The following is a 21,007-nucleotide window of genomic DNA, read 5'->3' as shown; positions in this document are numbered from 1 at the left end:
AGGATAAAACTTTAGTGACTTAACTTTCAAACAGGCTGGTTCACTCGTTCCTCTATAGATACTCTGGTATTTCATTTCGATAATCTAGTGTTTATTTTATTATGGGTTAGGCATCAGGGTCTAGCAGGTATTTTAGTCATAGTAAATTAATAATAGAACTCATCCTAGTGTTCATAAATCTTTTTATCTAACAGCAAGGTCTGTCACATATTTTAGCTAGAGACAGTCTAGTAAATTAAACTATTTACCTAAATGAGCTCTTAAAAATGTTTTAAAATAAATTGAAGAGTACGGTATTGTTTGGTATTGTTTTTGTTCCCAACGTTTGGGGTAAGTCTTATTTGTGTCCCTAACGTTTAAATCGTCCTATTTGTATCCCTAACGTTTATAAAAGTGATTCAATGTTATCCTACTATCAATTATACTAACAAATAAGATTATATTTTTCAATTATTCTCACTTGGATGTATTCATTTTCAATTAGATCTCATTTAGATGTGTTTGATTTTAATATTATATCTACTATTTGTGTTTAGATTCAATTATGTTCCTAGAAAAGTGAATTAGGTAAATGTTGTAGGAATTAGCTTCAACTTTTGATAAGCTATTTTGCGAAGTGGATCATTGATTCTATCACAGACATTTGTATTCTAACTTCAAGAATAGATTTTTAAAACTCAAACTAAAGCGTTCGTGATGTGTAATTGACGGCAGGATAACATTGAATCACTTTTACAAATGTTAGGGACACAAATTAGACGATTTAGGATGTATTTGAATTTGCGTTGGAGAAGAGAGAAGCCTGTTTGAGTTCCTTTAACGCTTCATCTTCATGTTTGGCAACATTTTTATCCTGTAAACGCAGAAATGATGATTTCTGTCTTCAACCCTGGTTTACCAAAAGCTAAAAATTCTAGCTTTTCCGTTGATCTTTTCACCTTGGATTGAACTTTATGTTCTATGTACCAATTATGTCCTTTATATTCATATGTTTATTGTTTTTTTTATAATATTTTTTTCTAATACTCTCTTATGTATATTATTATTTTCTTATATGAGTTTTTTTTTATCATTATTGTTATTTTTTTTGTATGAAATATTTTTTTTTACTTTGTATTATGATTCTATTAATCTTATTAGAGTACTAAAGAATCTTGTGTTGGGAATAAGACACCATTTCCCTTGAGAAAACACCTTTGACAGAGAAATAAAATAGACACAATCACAACACAAGAATTTAACGTGGAAACTCCAATTACCGGAGAAAAAACCACAGCCGTTGTCAAATGACAACCAGAGAATATCACTATGTGAAAATTGTTACAACACATAGACTTCTTTCTCTCTAACACCGGCACCCCAGTACACCCACACTCTCTCAAAGCAAATATCTAACTACACCTCACAACACTCTCTAATCAAAGAGTACAGAGGAAAAGAAAAATCAGATACAAGCTTAAAGTGTTTCTGACTGGTGCAAAAACAAATGGAGAACTTAGCATCATATTTATAGCCTAGACCACCCACTCCATTTGCCATCCTAAGCAATGTGGGACTAATTCAACCAAATCCTAACAAAAGTTCTTCAGCCATCGACCTAACTCCGCCACACACCTTGCATCTCAGCGCCAACCAATGCCCGTGTGCAATTGTGGACCCGATTGCCACAACTTATCCTTATCCATGGCAGTGCGGTAATACCATGAGGATACTTCTTGTCTTCAACGCCTTGTGCAAACCTGATTGTATCAACACATCCTTAACTTGTATTTGCCACAAGCCAAAATTGATTCTTCCATCAAATTTCTCTATTTCAAGCTTCACAGCACTTGAATATCCTGACATTGTTGCAACCGTATACTGGAATATTATAACTCAACTGTAGACCGTGCACTAGGAAGGGTCCCCAGGAAAGAGAGGTGGGTCACAATGGACACACTTAAATACCAAGTCTTTCCTTAGCCAGAACCTTTTCCAAACTGCACTCTCACAGTGTCACACTGCCTTCCAGCAACAACAACAACAACCAAAGATCAACCTCAAGCCACAGGACAAAATTCTTTTCTGATGTGGAAGGTCAGACTAGGCTGCAACCACAAAGCATACTAAGAATAAATCCCACCAAACCGAAACTTTGATACCACTTGTTGGGAATAAGACACCATTCCCCCTTGAGAAAACACCTTTGACAGAGAAATAAAATAGACACAATCACAACACAAGAATTTAACGTGGAAACTCCAATTACCGGAGAAAAAACCACGGCCGTTGTCAAATGACAACCAGAGAATATCACTATGTGAAAATTGTTACAACACATAGACTTCTTTCTCTCTAACACCGGCACCCCAGTACACCCACACTCTCTCAAAGCAAATACCTAACTACACCTCACAACACTCTCTAATCAAAGAGTACAGAGGAAAAGAAAAATCAGATACAAGCTTAAAGTGTTTCTGACTGGTGCAAAAACAAATGGAGAACTTGGCATCATATTTATAGCCTAGGCCACCCACTCCATTTGCCATCCTAAGCAATGTGGGACTAATTCAACCAAATCCTAACATCTTGTAAGTACTAAAAAAATTATTAAAATTTATTTAAATATTTAAAATAAAATTATAAGATAACATAAAATAATTATTTAAATTCATGTCTTTTTCTATAATTTTTCATCTAGAAGTGATTTTGAATAATGTAATTCAAACAATATTTAGTTTACTATAATTCATTTTGAATAAAAATTACCAAACATAAACCACGTTAATACCAACTCACTTTTGATCAAAATCAATTTTACAAAATCAATTTTATACAAACTGTAATCCAAACACGCATTTAAATGTTAGGGACATACATAGGATTTACCTTAAATGTTGGAAAAAGAAATAGGCTTCATTAGCAAGGAAAAGAGAGATGTCTATAATTAATGTCACTTTTCGCAGAATTTATTATTAAAATGCCACATTTTTTAAACTAATTATGCAGATGCCCTCTTTTGTCATTTTAATTAGGTTGTTTATAGTAATATAAGAAAGGTGTTATTTGAGTAATTAATTTCAAAAGAGTGACATTCTCATAATAAGTTTCGGAAAAAGGGGCACATTAGTAAAAAAGTCATATATGAAACATAATTCATAACAAAGATGAGGGGAATTCAGAAACATAATTTTGCCAATGATCACTTTGCCTTTAGCAGAAGTAGGGTATTACCTTACCGGCTTACCGAGTTGTTTTTTGAAAAATAGTTGGGTATATACAATAATTATTACTTGAGAGTTTCTAAAAAAATTTACGTTCAATATTTTTGGGATATATTTACGATATAATTTTGATAATTGATTCTAACACTCAGATATCTATATTAGGTTTAAAGTTACTGAAACGAAAGTATATTTTATGGTCAACTTCATACTTGTTAAAATATTTAAATAGAAAACTCTCTTAACAAGTATAGTGTCTACATATAATTACAATAATAAAAAAGTCAAGTACTTATAAATTAAATAATTAATAATAAATTTTATTAATATGTTACCTTTTTTTTTTCCTTCTTATGGAAATTAAAGTAGTCAAAGTACCATCTAGAACCAAACTCATACCCATGAGATGCACACTCATGACTCAACACAACACCAGTACTATATATATATAAGATTTGATAAAATTTCAATTTAATATATTGTAAAATAGTTTACAATATATTCAAATTGATTTATATAAAAATATCTTTTATTTGTCGATATAATTTTTCATAACAATTTTGTCATGATTTATTTTATTCAATGTTACGATTTTTATATTTAGAAAGAAAATGAACATACAACTTAATGAAATTGAAGTTTAGAAACCATTTTAATTTGTTCCTTATAGTATTGATAAACAAATTACTTCCATTATTTAGGGTCAGAGAAATGCTAAGGGATCAGTAATTTTTGTGATTTGTAGTCATTAAATAGCCATCAATGATGATTTTAATAGTGTGAGATTGGTGTGAAATTTCATTCAATTGATTCACTTTTTTTTACTGATTATATACTGAACAGAATTTAATGAAATTGCTGGCCTCTTAAACTTTTTCTTTACAGTTATTATCAACATTTAAGCTTAAATAAACATCTTCATTCCTAATATTATAATAAGATAATGAAATGAAAGGACGCAATAGATAGTAGGTTGGAAGGAGATGTAAATTGTATTATCCATGAATAAGATAATCAAGAAGATAAGATCAGGAAGGGGCTAATACAATAGTGAGTCACAGCATGATACAAGAGATATTACATAGTTTATAATGACACATGCATATGGCTTAAAATCAGAAAGGGGGGAATTAAACAGTCTCTTGAATTTAATGGTAGAGGTTTCCAGGGTTTGGCATGTTCTTGCAAAGTCCGCAGATCAGTTGAGTTAGTGGCAGGTTGTACTCATCCCTCGTTGAGTTCTCAGGAGATTGAACGCTCACGTACATCTGTTGACCCAAGTAACGGTTCTCAGCTTGCTCTGACCTCAAATTCCACATTCCACAGTTATCGAATGTCAACATCACTGCTGCCCATGATTTTGGGAACACCTGAATGGTGTGCCTGCTCACGGCGTCAAGAAGGTTGTAGTTCTGCCTCTTCTCTGGGCTCCACTTCCCGGGTTCAATGGCAACGGCGAAGAAAGAGTATCCACCCAAGTTGTAAGACTGAATGGTCTTGGTGGGGTTCTGGAAGATGATTTCGATGAAGGTACGGTAAGTGGCCCTCAAGACATTGGGTGCGAGGGTGAGGTTGTTGACGGTGACCGGAGGTACGTCGGAGATGAGGTCGTACTTGAAGACCTTATCGGTGATGCCGTAGTACTCAGCGAGCTTGAGAGGAGTTTCGGTGTCCACGTGGGAAACACCGTTAATGGCATAACGGAGCTTGCCCTGACCTCTGATGACGGAGTTAGACAAAATAATGGTGCGGGTGATGTTGATGCCACCGTAGTGGTAAGATCCCTGTGGGTTGGGCCTTGCAGCGCTAGCGGTCAAGTTCCAGCGGAATGACCTGAACTGGTTCAAAGACCAAGCCCAGCCAACTGGTGCCGGTGGAAGCTCAGGGGAAGCAGGTCCCTTTCCGTTGGTGTAGCTAAGAATGGCCTTGCCGACGAGATTGTACTTGGTGAGCCTTGTGGAGGCAACCATGTAGTAGTCCTTTGGCTCCTTATCGGCGGTGACGAGGACGGTGAAGCATTGTCCGACGTGGACGTCGAGGGAGTCGTAGATGTTCTGGACGGTGTGAGAGCCTTCAGTCTCAACAAGCTTCAATGGATGACCCTGGATCCTGAAGTTGAGTGAGTCCTTGATACCAGTGTTGCAAATTCTTAGCTTGTAGGTGGCACCAGGCTTCATGGTGTACATGGGCTTGTCGCTGCCGTCATCCTTGGTGGTCTGGCCGTTGATGAGAACACCGTCGGGCCTGCCGAGGGACCTGCCGCTGTCGAGGAACTTCCTGAGGACAGAGTGGCTCTTGGTGTACCAGTCACCGATGAGAACCCAGTACTCGTCCTCGGGATCGGGGTACGGGACTGGGATCAAGAGACGGCTGAAGATCCTGTGACCACCGAAACCGCCAGCTGCCCTGTGGAGAGCAGTTGATGGATAGTAGAAATATGTGCCGATCTGGTCCTTCACTTGGAACTTGTAGGTGTAGTTGGTGCCTGGAAGGATTGGGCAGTTGGTTCCAGGGGTACCATCTTGCCATGAATTCTTCCTCAGCTGGATGCCGTGCCATGTGAAGAGAAGGGGCTCGTCGAGGTAGTTAAAGACGTTGATGACAATGTTGTTGTTGCTTGTTGAGTTGATTTCAGGGCCTGGGAATTGGTTGTTGATTAGAATTCCCTGTTGTGGGATCCCCAATGGTGATATTATTCCATACGTCACTTTCCACGTGTAGTACACGTATGGGTCTTCAGCCTGAACTGCAACACCCAACAGGCAAAGCATCAAAGCCAAAACTGCCCCGCGGCCCATTTTCTCTTCTTTTTTTTATTTCCCCTCTCTCTTTATTATTCAAGAGTAGTATAATAATCCCCTTTCCCTTTCTATCTCCTTCCTCACTTTATTATTAGTGGAAGAAGATAGATGTTCTTCTTCTGATTTCCTTTGGCCTTCCTTGCTCTCTTTTTATACCTTCTTTCCAACCCTTTTTTTAGCTATTTTCCGTTTATGTCGCTCTACCTCATCTTTTAGGGTCTTGAATTAGCTTCAATTTGTTCCTATTCCTTCTCCATTTTTAGACTTTCTCTCTTTTGGCCAGGATTTTGCGTACTGGTCAGTAGGAAAAAGTAATACAAACGTGCTGTATTTCCTCCCTTCCAACAAATTCATTTTATTGTTCCCACTTTACTATGTATCATGTAAATTTATATATATAGCATAATTATTGTTTTGGAATTTATTTATTTAATGCATCATTAGTTATGTGTACTTGGTATAAATAGCATAGATAAGACTGGTCTATTATATTGCATGGATTTGATAGTATTTCTTTCAATAAGTTAATAATTATAATTGCAATTAATATAATTGTTAAGGATACTTTTTTTTAAGAGAGATGTTAATGTTATATAACCAGCCTTCTTTTTTACGTTTATATTGTATTTAAACTAATTAATATAAGCTAATTTTCTTTTATTTGTCAGTAAAAATATTGATATATACTCAATTCTATTACGTATTTACACACACAAAAACAGTTTAGAATATAAAATATACATTAAAAATATATAAAATAAGACACACACAAATTCATATATGAAAATTATTTTTAATATACAGTTAACAATTTTTGTTTACCCCTAGTATTTTCCATCTTTAATTTTAAAACGTTGTTATACATAATGGATCTTACTAGAGAGTAGAGAGACAACTTATTTGCAGTTAATAAAATAGTAAAGTAGTAAAAATTAAAAGAAAAAAAAAACAAAAAATACAACTGATTATTTATTAAGAAAATTAGTTTCAATATTTTTTCTTTTAATTATTGCCTTTACGTATGTGCCTGTAGGTGAGAAATTACAATCAAATGTATGTCAACCAAAATCCCTCTAATAAATTCATGCTAGCTAGCTACATCCAAAGTACATTCTCATAGTCTAATATCTAGTCTAGATACAAATGTTTTCAACCATTAAATTATCTTTTTTAAATAATTCAAACGTGAAGTTTTTAACTCGTATTAATTAAGTCTCTGATTTTATAAAATGAACAAATTAATCTCTTATTCTCAAAAACGTAAATTTATGTTAGTCTAAAAGTGATACACCATACACTATTAATATTATTTATGTGTTATTAAGTGCCGACTTGATAATTTACTTAACGATGTTATTCAAGATGAATAGCACAAATGTAAAAAAATGAAGCAATAATTTCAAATTAAAGTATCAATTTCTTTTCTTCAAATTAAAAGAATTTCCCCCATTAGCATACGTTTGTTAGTTTTTCCAAAATCCCAAGCACATTCTTCTTCTCTGTCTCGTCTCTTCGTCTGGCTCAGCTCCCAGTTATTGAGCCTCGTAGGCGCTCCTCCGTGGTACCTTTACGTGTGATTAGTGAAGTAGTTTTTAGGGGTGAACGCGGATCGAATCGGATATGGCTAAATTTTCGATTCGATCCGTATTAAAATCATCGGATCGAATCTAATATCCGTAGTTTTTAAGTTTGGATTCGATTTGTGGATTGGATCGAATATCGGATATCGGATATATCCGCAAAATACAAAAATATTTTAAAAGTTTATTTTTATTAAAAAAATATCGATAAAATTTATTTTTTCTATTCTTTTAAATATGTTTACTCTTAAAATAATATTAAACATAATTTTCTTAAATAATAAATTAAAATAATACAACATATATGATAATTATTAGTTGAAATAAAACATAAAAAGAATATTTACTTATTTATTTTTGCGGATATGCAGATATGCGGATACCAACACAAAATCCGCAATCCGATTTGATTAGTGTGCGGATCGAATCCCGATCCGATCTGATAGCCTTGCGGATCGGATCCATTTCTACAATTTTCATATTGAATTCGGATAAATATCGCGGATATGCGGATCGAATCTTATCGATGAACACCCCTAGCAATTTTTGCACGAAGCATCATCACATTTGCACATTGCATAAGGTGAATGGTAGGGATTTAGGTATTTTATTTGTTATGTGTTTGCACTATGTTGATGGTATCTAGGTCATGGATGAATAATATGTGGGATTAGGTTCTTGCATTGTCCATTTGCTAGGTTTTATCTTTTATTGACTTCTAAGGTTTAGGGTTTCTGTAACATCTTATCACAAAATTTTACGCCTAAGATGTAAAATAAAGGTGGTGAGGTGTTACGATCTCTAAAAGTAAAATATATATATATATATATAACAAGGATAATATAGCTAGAATCTTAAAAGAAAAAAGTACGATCAAAACAAAACCGAAAATGCATTGCATAAAAAAATAATAAGACAGAAAGCTTATACAGAAAATAAAAAGACATATATATATAGAGTTCCAACAGATAAGTATAATCAAACTCTAGACTCGACCTGCGAATATAGCCCTCAAAATATCTACAACAGTAAAGTCCTGTTTCTCCAAAATAATCCTCTAAAAGGGATAAACAACATAAGGTATAAAAGTGAAGAACAAAAATACATAAACTAAAACATAATATAAGTCCCAAAAGATATGTCTTCACTTCTAAGAAAGCAAATCCAGCACGCTCAGCGAGGCGTGTCATATTCTGCATCTGAAAAATAACAAATACATATGGAATGAGAACTGCCGGTTCTCAGTATGGTAACAATGCCCAAAAGATAAGATATAAGGCTCCGTAAAGCCGCAGACAATCCTAAATTTCTACAACCCATATTCCAAGCCTAGAGTTGTCACAAACCAGAAATATGATAATTCTACCTAGAAAATTCTAATCTATCTCCTCAATTTCAGTTTACTACAAACCTCCCAATCACCAGGTGGAATAATCCTCAGCTCTCCTCCACCATCTGAGGGATCTCTCAAGGTCACACATATAAGGCATACAAGTAATACACAATTAAAAAAATAGGTACATCATTTAAGTCATGTAGCATATAGACATAGATAAATAATTACGCAAACAAAAAATATGCATACTCAAATAAATCATACAAATGCATATGATGCATGTCTGCCCTATGGCTAATGATATCATCTGTCGGTTATATAGCCAAACCCGACATGTCTAGTAGCGAACTCTAGACAGTCCACGCGGCAAGGTAAGAGGAATCTCAATCTCAACCTGGATCAGTGGGGCGAGCCAGTGCGTTTACATAGGGAGACGCAAATAAATATAAATTACCAATCTGGAGCAAGTGGGCCGTACCACACCCTTGCATCTATCCAGGAAGCTCAAAATCACCTCAACCTGGAACAAGTGGGGCGTACCACACCTTTGCATCTACCCAGAAAGCCTCAACCAACTAATCTAGAGCAAGTGGAATGAAACCACAATCCTTAAATCTACCCAAGAGGTACGTTCTCATATGTCTAGGAGGAACAAAGGAGGGAATCCTAACCTCCCACCATCTCGCTAGAGGCGATTTTCCAATACCAGGAGGAACAAAGAAGGGGATCCTCATCTTCTACCATCTCTCTGGGGTCGCACTTTTGAGAAAAAGTGCTAAAGATGAAATAGTCACATTTATAATCAAATCGTGCCTAATTTTATATTTATAATTAATATATAATTTATCAAACTTATCTCCAATATACTTCGATATATTCTCTTTAATCCACTCAATACACTCCACAAAATCACTATAGCTAATCAACCCCCAGTGCTCTATTATCCTAAGTCACCAGCTCTAAATTCATAACAGAAACTATCCCTTTTCCTTCACTCCGTATCCTCTCGCTCGTTCCAAGGCCTAAACACTAGCTATCGCACCTTAAACAGGTGTTACAGAGATTTGAAAAGTTAGAAGAATGGTTAAAAACTAAAAAAATACACTTTTGGTAAAATAGGGTAGTCATGCATACACATGCCACCCGCATACGCATGAATTGAGATTTCGACAATGTTGCGTACGCAAAAACTTTCCACGTATGCAAAATTCTTTGGACAGCAAGGTTGGCTTGCGTCGCGTGCCACCTACTGCGTATGCAAATTTTCCAGCTGATGGAAGAGAAATAAATGTAATAAATTATAAACGAATACGGATCGTACTTGATCAAGCCTACGAGCATCCAGCTGATGCCGCAATCCTAGTATTCTGTCGTCGTGGTGGTCTCTGATTTACTGTCCTAATCCCACCAACCTATTCATGGTATATAAAGTGTCCTTAGTAATTAATATTGCAAATAAAAACGAACAACAATAAATAATAATTAATTACCTCGCTGCAAGTGGAAACCTGAGTATGTCATACCTAATCGGACAGAATGATGGAAACCTGTGATAAATCCAGGACAAGAGAAGCAGTATGCACCCAGCAATGTCTGTTACATCATGCCCAGAAGTGGTATACAGTGAGTGGTAAGTGTGTGTGAGTAATGCAGGCCCGTAGTTCAACTATCTGCAACTATCAAAATCTTCTTGCAACGACAACCATCTGAGAGGAACAAGGTTCAATGACTTGTCCGCAAACAGAAACCCTCGATCAACATCATTAACTTGCACCAGGCATATTTATGGACAGTCTCTGGATCTACCCCCAAGGAATGTGTGAGACCCTATTTTTAAACTAGGTCATCCTCAAAGAAAATGTCTGCTTCCTGTTCTCTGGCTGTGGTGGCAGCCTGCTCGTCGAGTAAATCTTCAACCTACTGCCATGTAGAGTGTCCATGGTGCTACTGAAAATCTCTAGTCTGATCCCTCATCAACTCACATCTTATGCAGACTAAGATGGTAAGCAACATCATACAGCATAATGGTGATCTCACTCCATAGAAAGTGAAAGTTGTGGGTCTCCGACATCCATCGCTCGACAAATACAAAGAACAAGACATTGTGAAACATGAAAATCTCTTAGTTCTACTACATGTCTGAATCTAGCCACCCTAATATAAGACAATGGCATATCAAGCGGGAGGATGGCAATGTCACACGATGTGGTAAGAGTAATCGAAATCTCTATCAAAATAGCAACTAGTAATCTTTCAGATTAATCTTATCTAACTCATAGATATCTAATATTTATTGTAATTAAATATTAGAATTAAATACATATATAATTTCGTTAATAAAAATATTCAATTTTATGAATGTAATCATATAATAATATTAATATTAATTAATAATATCCTAAGTATTCGATAAAAAAAAGAACTGCACGTAATTTTCAAAAATTAATTATTCAAATTTTAAATGTTCTATACTAACTAATGGTCATTTGGCTAATATAAATCTAATGATCCTAACTAATTAAAACAAAACAATTTGATATAACATGTTAATATTTTAACACGTCGTCTATACTTAGATCAAATTATCTTAACATGTCGAATAAAACTATATAAATCAAAATAATATACATTGTTATTATTCTCACATATCTTTTAACTAATTAACTCAAAGTATCCTAACATGTAAATTAACTTAATAAAATCTAAAAATATAAACTAATTAATTAATTAATATGAAAGAGACAGAAACCAATCTCAAAATTTAATGTTCTAACTACGTGTTACATAGACAAATTACCCAATACAAATAAAATTCAACAGAACGCATAAAAAAGTTACAATGTAAGTAGTGTATTTCAATTGTCCAACATAAAAAAAAATAACATAACACTGAAAAGTCTATTAAGTTTACCAAAATATCTCAATAAGTTTAGCAATACACCCAATACTAGTTAAAAATTTTTCATTATATCTCAAGCGAATGCCATCTTTTCCTCGTCCAAACTCCAAAAAGTTGCCTTCAATTTTGGATTCTACACAAATTTTTTTGCAATTTGCATGATCTCCATTCTATTAAAACCAAGACTCTTTAGCGTTCGGCCAAGATTCACTTGCTCATTAACACCGGACATTGTATTGGCTAGTACCTGCACATGCTTTTCTTGATCCTTAACCACAACTTTAAAAGTTTCAGCTAAGTTTGATAGCACTGCAGCATCATTATTTTTTTTAATTGCACTGTGATATCCTTGATTTTTCTCACTTGATGAAGAAAACGAGGTTGAAAAGGCATTGGATAGTTTGCTCTCGGCAGCTGCTAAATCCTCCATGTCAACATCGTCTCCGCCTAAACCCAAGCCACCAGCTGTGGCCGCAGCAAATATAGAGCCCGGTGTGACATCTTCTTCAGCATCTTTTTCACTGCATGCATAAAGACTAGTAGTTCTATCCTTGCCAAAAATGCTCCCAAGACGTTCAAACAACAAAAATGGCTTGCTTGAAGTGTAGAGTGTAACATTGCGACCCTGTACAACATAAAACAAAGCGTACAATTACATGTTCATACGAAAGAGTACTTGTAAGAAGAATAATTAAATGCGAAAAAATTACGATTACACCTTTTCCCAAGCTTCCAGTACTTGTTTACTATCCACTTCAACACACATCTTTTCAGAATTCCACCCAAAACTACTACAACCTAACATCTCAGCCACAAACATATATTTTTCTTTCAGGCGCTTGTGTTTGTTTCTGATGTGCTTCATAGTGAGACCACATTCAGGAAACCTCTCATTCATCTTGTCTGCCAGCTTTTGAAATGCCAATGTCTTAAATTGAGCGGCATCTTCCCTCTTGCCTTCAACAACCAATTTCTCCATGAATACCACAAATTGTTCAGTTTCTTGTTCAGTCCATTGGCGGGGATAGAACGAGGGATAGAACCCTAATAGGATAGAACGAGGGATTTCGTAGAATTGCCCATCTTTTTTTAAGCAATCTAAAGCACCGCTCAATCACATTTTTAGCTGAAGAGTGCTTCTTATTAAATAACTCTAGACAATTTTGTGGTGCTCAATGACCTTGAACTCATTCATTCACATGATAGCGAACATTTCTATAAGGAGATAAAAATCTCCCATTGGTATAGCCAACATCCACTAAGTAATAACACCCTAAAACGGAAGGATAGAAAAATATAAGAAATACATTGTAATTCTCATAAACAATAGTTATTATTCTTTTCAAAAAATTAATTTAGACATAACAGTAGGTATTTTCAAGCCATTACGTCGAGTAATAGCATCCCTAAGTACCCTTGAATCAGATGCCGATCTTTCCCAACCGCTAAGGACATAGACGAAATTCATGTTCCGATTGCAAACTCCTAAGACATTGGCGGATATTCTAGATTTCCTCGTCTGATATCTAGATTTATCACTCTTCGGGACTTTGACATCTATGTAAGTTCCATCTAATGCTCCTAGACAACCCTATCAAATGTGAAAAAAAAAACAGTTATTATACGCAGAGTAAATTTGACCAATAAAAATTAGAGCTATATACACGACCTACCTTGAACCATTTTCATCTGAGATCTACACAATCTTCCGGTACAGGGTCTGCCTTTGCAAATAAGATACTTTGGACATGCAAAATCGAACACAATACCTTGTGAAAATACCTACTAATAGTTTCACCAGACCTATAGAACCTAACTTGTACGCTGCGATTTTTGATATGGTGAGCTAATATGATTAAGAAAGTAGCTACTTGCTTGCCTATGCCAACATGACTATCTTCGTCTAATCCACCTTGAACTTGTAGTAATTCACATAAAATTGTAAATGCATTCAAACTCATTCTTAACTTCCATATGCAATTTCTATCTCCACCCTCCTCAATGATATCATCTAATGCATTTCGCTTTAGTGGCAGTATGTTCACTCTTCGACCAATCGAAGAATGACCCCACCATCTATTCCTAATATACATATATAAAGTTACTAAAAAAAGCAGCATTAACGTGTCAAATTGCATTCTCATAATCCAGTAATATTCAATACATAGCTTAATTTGTTCAGAATGATCCATCATCACTTCCTAAGAAACAATAACAAGTAAATACATAAATGAAGAACCCTAATAATTTGTACAAATAGGAAAAGCACTCAATTAAACTAAAATAGGAAAAACACTCATTACATAAGCATATGCTCACATAATCAAGTTCAAAGCATACTAATAGATTTCACACCTAAGTAACCAATCAACTGGCTTAGATGCCATGTACAAAATAAAAGAAATATGATTGAAATTTAATTAAATACATATCAATAAAAATATCCATTGAAAAATAATTAAGAGTTTTAATATGTAATTTTTTATTAATGAAAATAAAAGAAATTAAATAATGCTTTGAGATTATAACTTTCTAAGATAAAATTGACTCTAACTACTATCACAATGAAACAACAGACTTGTAAATTAATATGTCAATTTTTTTACAAACAATTATCATCTAACTTATTCAATTTTTACAAACACATAATACAAATCATTTGGTCAACAACTTGGTAAGTAGTTTGATAAGCAATTTTATAAACACAATACAAATAAATTGTCCTCTAGCATTCATCAAAAGATAATAATTAAAAAGCTCACCTATTAATAATTTGATAAGCAATTTGATTAACATATTAATCAGCAATTAGAACAACATTTTTATCACTAGTTTTATCAACAATTAGCACTAATAACAAGAGCAGATCAATAACAAAATTTTATTTATTGCAGCAGCAAAAACTCCTTCTACAACTCTTTTCTTTTTGAAAATTTTGCTCTATAGTTGGCGAGAAAATATTTGATGGTGAGAACAATTTATCAAGTATAATTTATAATAACTTGTTTATTTCAATTAGACACATGGCTTTTTCCATTCTTTTTCCTCTTCGATTAGGAAAAATAACTTATCAAGCTTCAAAATGCATTAAAACAACCACCATCGAGATTATCCATTGCCTATTGAAGATTTCAGATGAAAATAAAATGAATAATTACAAACAATTTCCAGGTTTACATACAATTCGATTGTTCATATACCCAAATACTAGAATAGCAATTAATCAACAAAAACCCATCTGATCAATAATCAAAATTAAAACAAAAAACTCCACAAAAGAAAAAATACCAAAGACAACGAGGTAAAGCACACCGATAGAGCAGATGGTGCAGCGACGGAGGATAAAAGACTCAATACGCAGCAGAAACACGGCTAGAGTTTGAGGCTAATGCGGCTGTGGGATCGAGAGGTAAATGTGGCAGAATAGCAATACAAGCTCACCCCGACCGGAGCACAGCACGCAATAATCAGAGAGGAGAGTCGGTGAAAAACATAGACGATATTCGGCGGTGGTACAGCTTTGATGATGCAAAATAATTACACAATAAATTATCACTGGTTAGGATTTGAAACAAACAAGAGAGACCTTTGGAATTTCAAAAATTGAACGAGAATAAAATCGTCTAAAAACAGTGATACAAATTCGTGTTCATCGCCCAAAATCCGTGTCTCATCGTTTCACTGAGACATGAAATACATGTATTGTGTGTGTTTGTGTGTAAGTGTGTCTTTTTTATTTTGTGTCTCAGAATCCAAATAATAGACACGTTTCCTATATCTATGTTTTGGCAAGACACGAACATCAAACAAAAAGAGTATTATTTAACAAGAATTATGATTTAGTATCTAAGATGTGTAAAGTTATATCAATAAATATTCTACACGTTACGAAATTTAATAAATAATATATTTAATTAATTTAAATAAAAAAATTGTAATATCAATATATCATAACTCAGTTAAAAAAAATTTTAACTATTATATTACGTATACACTAAAATCAGTTATTAAAGTTAATTATTAGTATAAAATTTTTAATTATTACGTTACATATTGAAATACAAATATACATTAAAAATAAATTAAATCACATGTATTTATATACAAATATATTGATGGATGATTTCAAATGACATAATCTCCTCATACTCAGTTAAGAGGTTGCGGGTTCGAGTCTCCTTTGGTAAAGATTTTAGTGATTGATTTTGATATACAAATAATATTTTAAAATTTTTAAATATAAAAAATTATTGCATCGAAATTAGTTAAAAATTTCAATTATTATTTTGCTACTGCACTAAACCAGCTCTCATCGTAAAATCTCTTTTTCTCTTTCGCAATTGAGACTGAAACCTGGGCATCGCATCTTCTTTTTCTTCTTCCTCGCCGTAGTTTTAATCAGTACTACTCTGTACTCTCCAACACCATTCATAAGTAACCACGAACCAGCAAATGTCGCCGCGCAAGCCAGAGCTTCCCTTTCTAGACAAGCCCCTGCCGCCGCTCGCAGGTGTTTTATCTTCAATTCAACCCCACTCCTCTCCGTTTCAGTTTCCGTTTCTCTTTTTAGTTCTTGATTTTTGAGTCTTTCTAGAACATTTTTACTCTCTTGTTTCTGCTGTTACTTGTTTCCTCTTTCCTGCTATGACTCTTATCCTAATTCCATGTGTGATTTTGTGGTGTTATTGAGCTAATTGTTCTTGTTTTTCATTCAATCTTGCTGCTTCACTGATCATTGATCGTGTCTGTGTTTGTGTTCGGTTAGATATTAATTAAATGCCACCGGCGTCCATGTGTGCAACCATTTCTCTTTGTCACTACCATAATCTCTCTCCTTAGACTGAAACAAAATTTGTTTCAGATCGCCTTCCAGCCAAATCTACTTGTTTTCATTATTCGTTTTTCTTCAGCAATTACTACCCTTAGTTTTAGTTTCAAATTTATAACTTTTAGGCAGCCAATATTATCGACTTTTCTTTAAGGTATAACTTAGGGTCTAGAATTAAAGGTTTATGATTTAGGATCTAGAGTTTAGGATAAACAAAATAGTTTTTAAAAAATTGGCTGATGTTGCCTTAGCATTACCCTACCCCATATTGTTCAATGCTTCTGAATTTTGTTCATATGGACCTATGGCTTATCATTGTACTACTTTATCATGGAACAATCTAACAACTTGTAGCTGATGGTTGAAGGCTATTCCAACTGCCATGTTGCGTTGTCTTTGTAGATTCATCTAACATTTTAGGGTTCCCTCGACTTCTTTTTGGTGTCCATTAGCTTTAACAAGATTCGTTGTTTGACAAATTTTCTGTCCAGGTCAATTTAGTTATCTCCTCCGACCTAAGACTTACTTCTCATGTTTATACAAGTGACTTGACTTTTATTTCTGTGTAGTATTTACTTATGATGGAACTTGCTGATATTTGTTTTGCATGGATAATATTCTGGTATGATCTTCTGTTCATATTCATTTGTTTTTGATAGAATAAGAAGATTTTATATGGGACATCCTCATATAAATCCAAGATACGAGTAACACCAAAAGGGATAAGCCAGTAACAATGCAAGATAATCCCTATGCATATCACTTAGGGAAACACCCTTAAATGGACCAAATGCTTTTCATTGAAGGGAAGCCAAAAGGTAAACAAAATAAATAGTTGAAAAGGATTAAGGGGGCATGTGGTTCGTGGAATGTTTTCCAATTCATAGGAATCTTCGTATTGGGTAATCATTCTGCCAACCACGCCCCTCCTAAAACCCCTAGAGGTCCTTCCGAATCTCAGTTTCTCATTTAATAGCCTTGTCTATGCAGTCTTGTCACGTTGAAAGATGTCAGTTAAACTGATTGAAAACCCTTTTTCTATATCTGGGTGCAGGTTGATAAAAAACCTGTGGAATCACTGTCTGAACTTGAGGAATAATTGTAATTGGCTCAAAAACTGACAAATTGCTCTTGTTGAATCTTAAAAAAGGTAAAATCTTACAAGTTCTTGAATATATCTTGCAGCTTTAGTAGTTTGTGGCTTTTTGCTACTATTCTCTGTGCAAAACAGCTGAAGAAATGTTAAATAACTCTAGAACTTAGATGCTTTGCACATTATAGCTGTGATTTCTGTGAGCTTTGAAACTGCAGATTACTCGAATTGCAATACCTGTCTGCCTACTTTGTTTGAGGAACTTTTTAAATCTTCTATTTTTTACCATCCCACTTTTATTTTGTGAAAGAACCTTTTTTTTGTAATTTGTGAGCAGAACATGAGTAGCATTAGACAGCATCCCCTTGGGGGCGGGGGACATCAATTATTGGACTATCTGAAGCGCATGCAAGCAGAGAATCCAGCCTTCTTTTATGCAGTCCAGAATGATAATGATCACTCGGCTGGTAATATATTTTGGGCCGATGCAACATCTAGAGTGAACTACTCTAATTTTGGAGATGCTATTATATTGGACACCACCTATAAGACTAACCGGTATCGGATGCCATTTGCCTCTTTCACCGGATTTAATCATCATGGCCTACCGGTGTTATTTGGTTGTGCGTTGATTTTAAATGAAGCTGAATCTTCATATATATGGCTATTTAGGACTTTTCTCCAAGCCATGTCTGGTCACTATCCTGTCTCCATTACAACAGATTTTGATCCTTTAATACAAGTGGCTGTTGCGCAGGTTCTCCCTCCAACTCGCCATAGGGTGTCTACAGGGAGCATATTCAGAGAGACCCGAGAGAGACTGGCACATCTATGGCTATCCAATCCTGATTTTGAAACAGATTTTCGGAAATGTGTTAATGAGAGTGAGACAATTGATGAGTTTGAGTCTTATTGGCCATCACTGTTGGAAAAATACTGCGTCATGGATAATGAATGGCTTCAATCCATGTATAATGCACGGCATCATTGGGTTCCTGTTTACTTGCAGGATACTTTCTTTGGGGAGATTTCTATAATGGACAAAAATGAATGTTTGAATGCATTCTTTGATGGATATGTGAATGCTTCCACAACCATACAGTTATTGGTTAGACAATATGAGAAAGCTGTATTAACTTGGCATGAAAGGGAATTAAAAGCAGATTATGACACCATTAACACTAACCCACTTTTAAAAACACCATCTCCTATGGAAAAACAAGCTGCAAGTCTTTATACAAGAAAGATATTCTTGAAATTTCAGGATGAGTTTATAGAGACTATGGCTAATCCTGCTACAAAAATTGAAGATTCAGGAACTATCACTACTTACCGAGTTGCTAAATTTGGAGAGAAGACTAAATCTCAAATCGTTACTTTTAACTCTTTTGAGATGAAAGCTAGTTGCAGCTGTCTGATGTTTGAATATTCAGGAACTATTTGTAGGCATATATTATCAGTTTTCAGGGCTAAGAATGTTCTGAGACTTCCATCTCAGTATGTTTTGAAACGATGGACAAGGAACGCAAAAGCTGGTGGCTTTTCAGATGAACATGCTTCTGAGTTCCCAAGCAGTTCTGGTGACAGTGTAACAGTTCGTTACAACAACCTGCGACAAGAAGCAATCAGATATGTAGAAGAAGGTGCAAAATCCATCCAAATCTATCATGTTGCAATGAAAGCTTTGAATGAAGCTGTTAAGAAGGTTGCTGCTGTAAAAAGTCAAAGTATAGGAACTGCAGGGGGAGATACAGTCTCTAATGGAGAAAGGGATGAATTAATCGCAGCAGATGAAGATGTACATAGCTATCAATCTGCGGTTAGTTTCTTTGAGCTTGTGATTTTCCCTGTACATAATAAACCTAGCATTAGGTATGCAAAATCTTTGCTTGATAAATTAGACAATGAGTTGCATCCAAGGAAGTATGCTATTAAAGTATTAATGCTTAATATTGTTTACAGTTAAAAGCAAATTAACTCAGTGGGAGGGAGCATTTGTTGTTTGCTGCTTTCTAATTTTCTAACTGATAGTAATTTCAAATTTAGGTTATTTAGCTATCCTATTCTTATTTTATACTTTGCTTTTATAATTTGCTGGTTTTTGTGATCTGTCCCTCTGTGACTAAACATCTAAAAAGGACCGATATTCAGTTTATTCTTTTTGTTATTTATGTGCTTTATAAGAAGAATCCTTACTCTGCATGTTTTGGTTATAACGAAACAACTGTTTTCCCCCATCATAGAATGATCTTTCCCCAACCCATGTTAAACAGTAGTTCTTCCATTTTTTAGAAAAAGAAATCGCATTGATTGAATTTGAATTGCACCCGTTTTCCATGATACTGTGATAAGATGTGATCACTATCTGATTGTGCTCGAAGACTTGATCTTGACCTCGCCTCAAATTTATGTTTATCAAAGCTCATGTCGTTATATAAATATATAATTCCTTTTTTACTTTAACTTCCTATTTGTCAGGAGGAGAAGCAAAAGAAGATCCGAGAGTTGACTGCCGAGTTAGAGACCACAAATCAACGATGCGAAGTTTATAGGGCAAACCTGCTGGCTGTGCTAAGGGATATGGAAGAACAAAAGATGAACCTATCTGTTAAGGTCCAAAATGCAAGACTTAGTTTGAAAGAGTGACTGCATTCTTTTGCAGAGTAGGAACACACCCAACAAAACATGTAGGTGGAATGTATTATTGTGAAGTAGTGTAATACTTGTGAAAGTGGGGTTAATTTTTCAGTCCAAGACTCTAAGGCATGGATTTTCAATGTTTCAATGTTCAGTTTTTTTGTTGTTCATATCATTTGTTGTATATTTTGCATCTGTTTTGTGTAGTCATTTGTTTGTGCTTGGCTTTCTTTTTGTATAATATTTCCTCTGAATGTTCTTCAGAACCATAGGGAGAGAAGAGAAGAAAAACGAAGCAGCAGTTACCTTAGTTGTGGTTAAAATAGTAATGTTAAATATATTCTTTTTAATTCAATTCTTTTTGTTCCAAATTTAAGAATTGGTGTGACAATTGAATTGCACATCCATTCTCTCAAAATTTTTAATTTAATTTCATCTCATTAAAATTTCCAAATATACTCTAAAATGACACTTGGATTGGTCCTTGTGAGAACAAGGGAACAATTGAATTGCACATCCATTCTCTCAATTTTTAATTTAATTTCATCTCATTAAAATTTCCAAATATACTCTAAAATGACACTCGGATTGGTCCTTGTGAGAACAAGTGAACTTACTGAAGGATTACCA

At 34.6% G+C, this 21,007-nt stretch overlaps 2 protein-coding genes across 4 annotated transcripts; one reads left to right on the top strand and one right to left on the bottom strand.

The window, feature by feature from the left end:
- Positions 1-4,201: 4,201 nt before the first annotated feature.
- On the bottom strand, positions 4,202-6,109 carry LOC107489332 (L-ascorbate oxidase homolog). The gene has a single exon (XM_016110111.3). It carries the CDS (start codon positions 5,999-6,001, stop codon positions 4,352-4,354), a length of 1,650 nt encoding a protein of 549 aa, XP_015965597.1. The 5' UTR covers positions 6,002-6,109; the 3' UTR covers positions 4,202-4,351.
- Positions 6,110-16,131: 10,022 nt separating this feature from the next.
- Positions 16,132-20,732, top strand: LOC107479092 (protein FAR1-RELATED SEQUENCE 9). Of its 3 annotated transcripts, XM_016099270.3 has the most exons (5): positions 16,132-16,329; positions 17,307-17,465; positions 17,702-17,797; positions 18,078-19,559; positions 20,219-20,732. In XM_016099270.3, exons 4-5 carry the CDS (start codon positions 18,081-18,083, stop codon positions 20,384-20,386), a joined length of 1,647 nt encoding a protein of 548 aa, XP_015954756.1. In that variant the 5' UTR covers positions 16,132-16,329; positions 17,307-17,465; positions 17,702-17,797; positions 18,078-18,080; the 3' UTR covers positions 20,387-20,732. The 3 variants fall into 3 exon arrangements, with proteins under 3 accessions (XP_015954756.1, XP_020986778.1, XP_052110760.1); XM_021131119.2 differs by lacking the exon at positions 17,307-17,465; XM_052254800.1 differs by lacking the exons at positions 17,307-17,465; positions 17,702-17,797.
- The last annotated feature ends 275 nt before the right edge of the window (positions 20,733-21,007 follow it).

Source organism: Arachis duranensis, chromosome 1, assembly GCF_000817695.3.
Source record: "Arachis duranensis cultivar V14167 chromosome 1, aradu.V14167.gnm2.J7QH, whole genome shotgun sequence".
NCBI lineage: Eukaryota > Viridiplantae > Streptophyta > Magnoliopsida > Fabales > Fabaceae > Arachis > Arachis duranensis.
The sequence above is the reverse complement of the archived record's forward strand: the minus strand, read 5'-3'. Positions and strand labels throughout refer to the sequence as shown.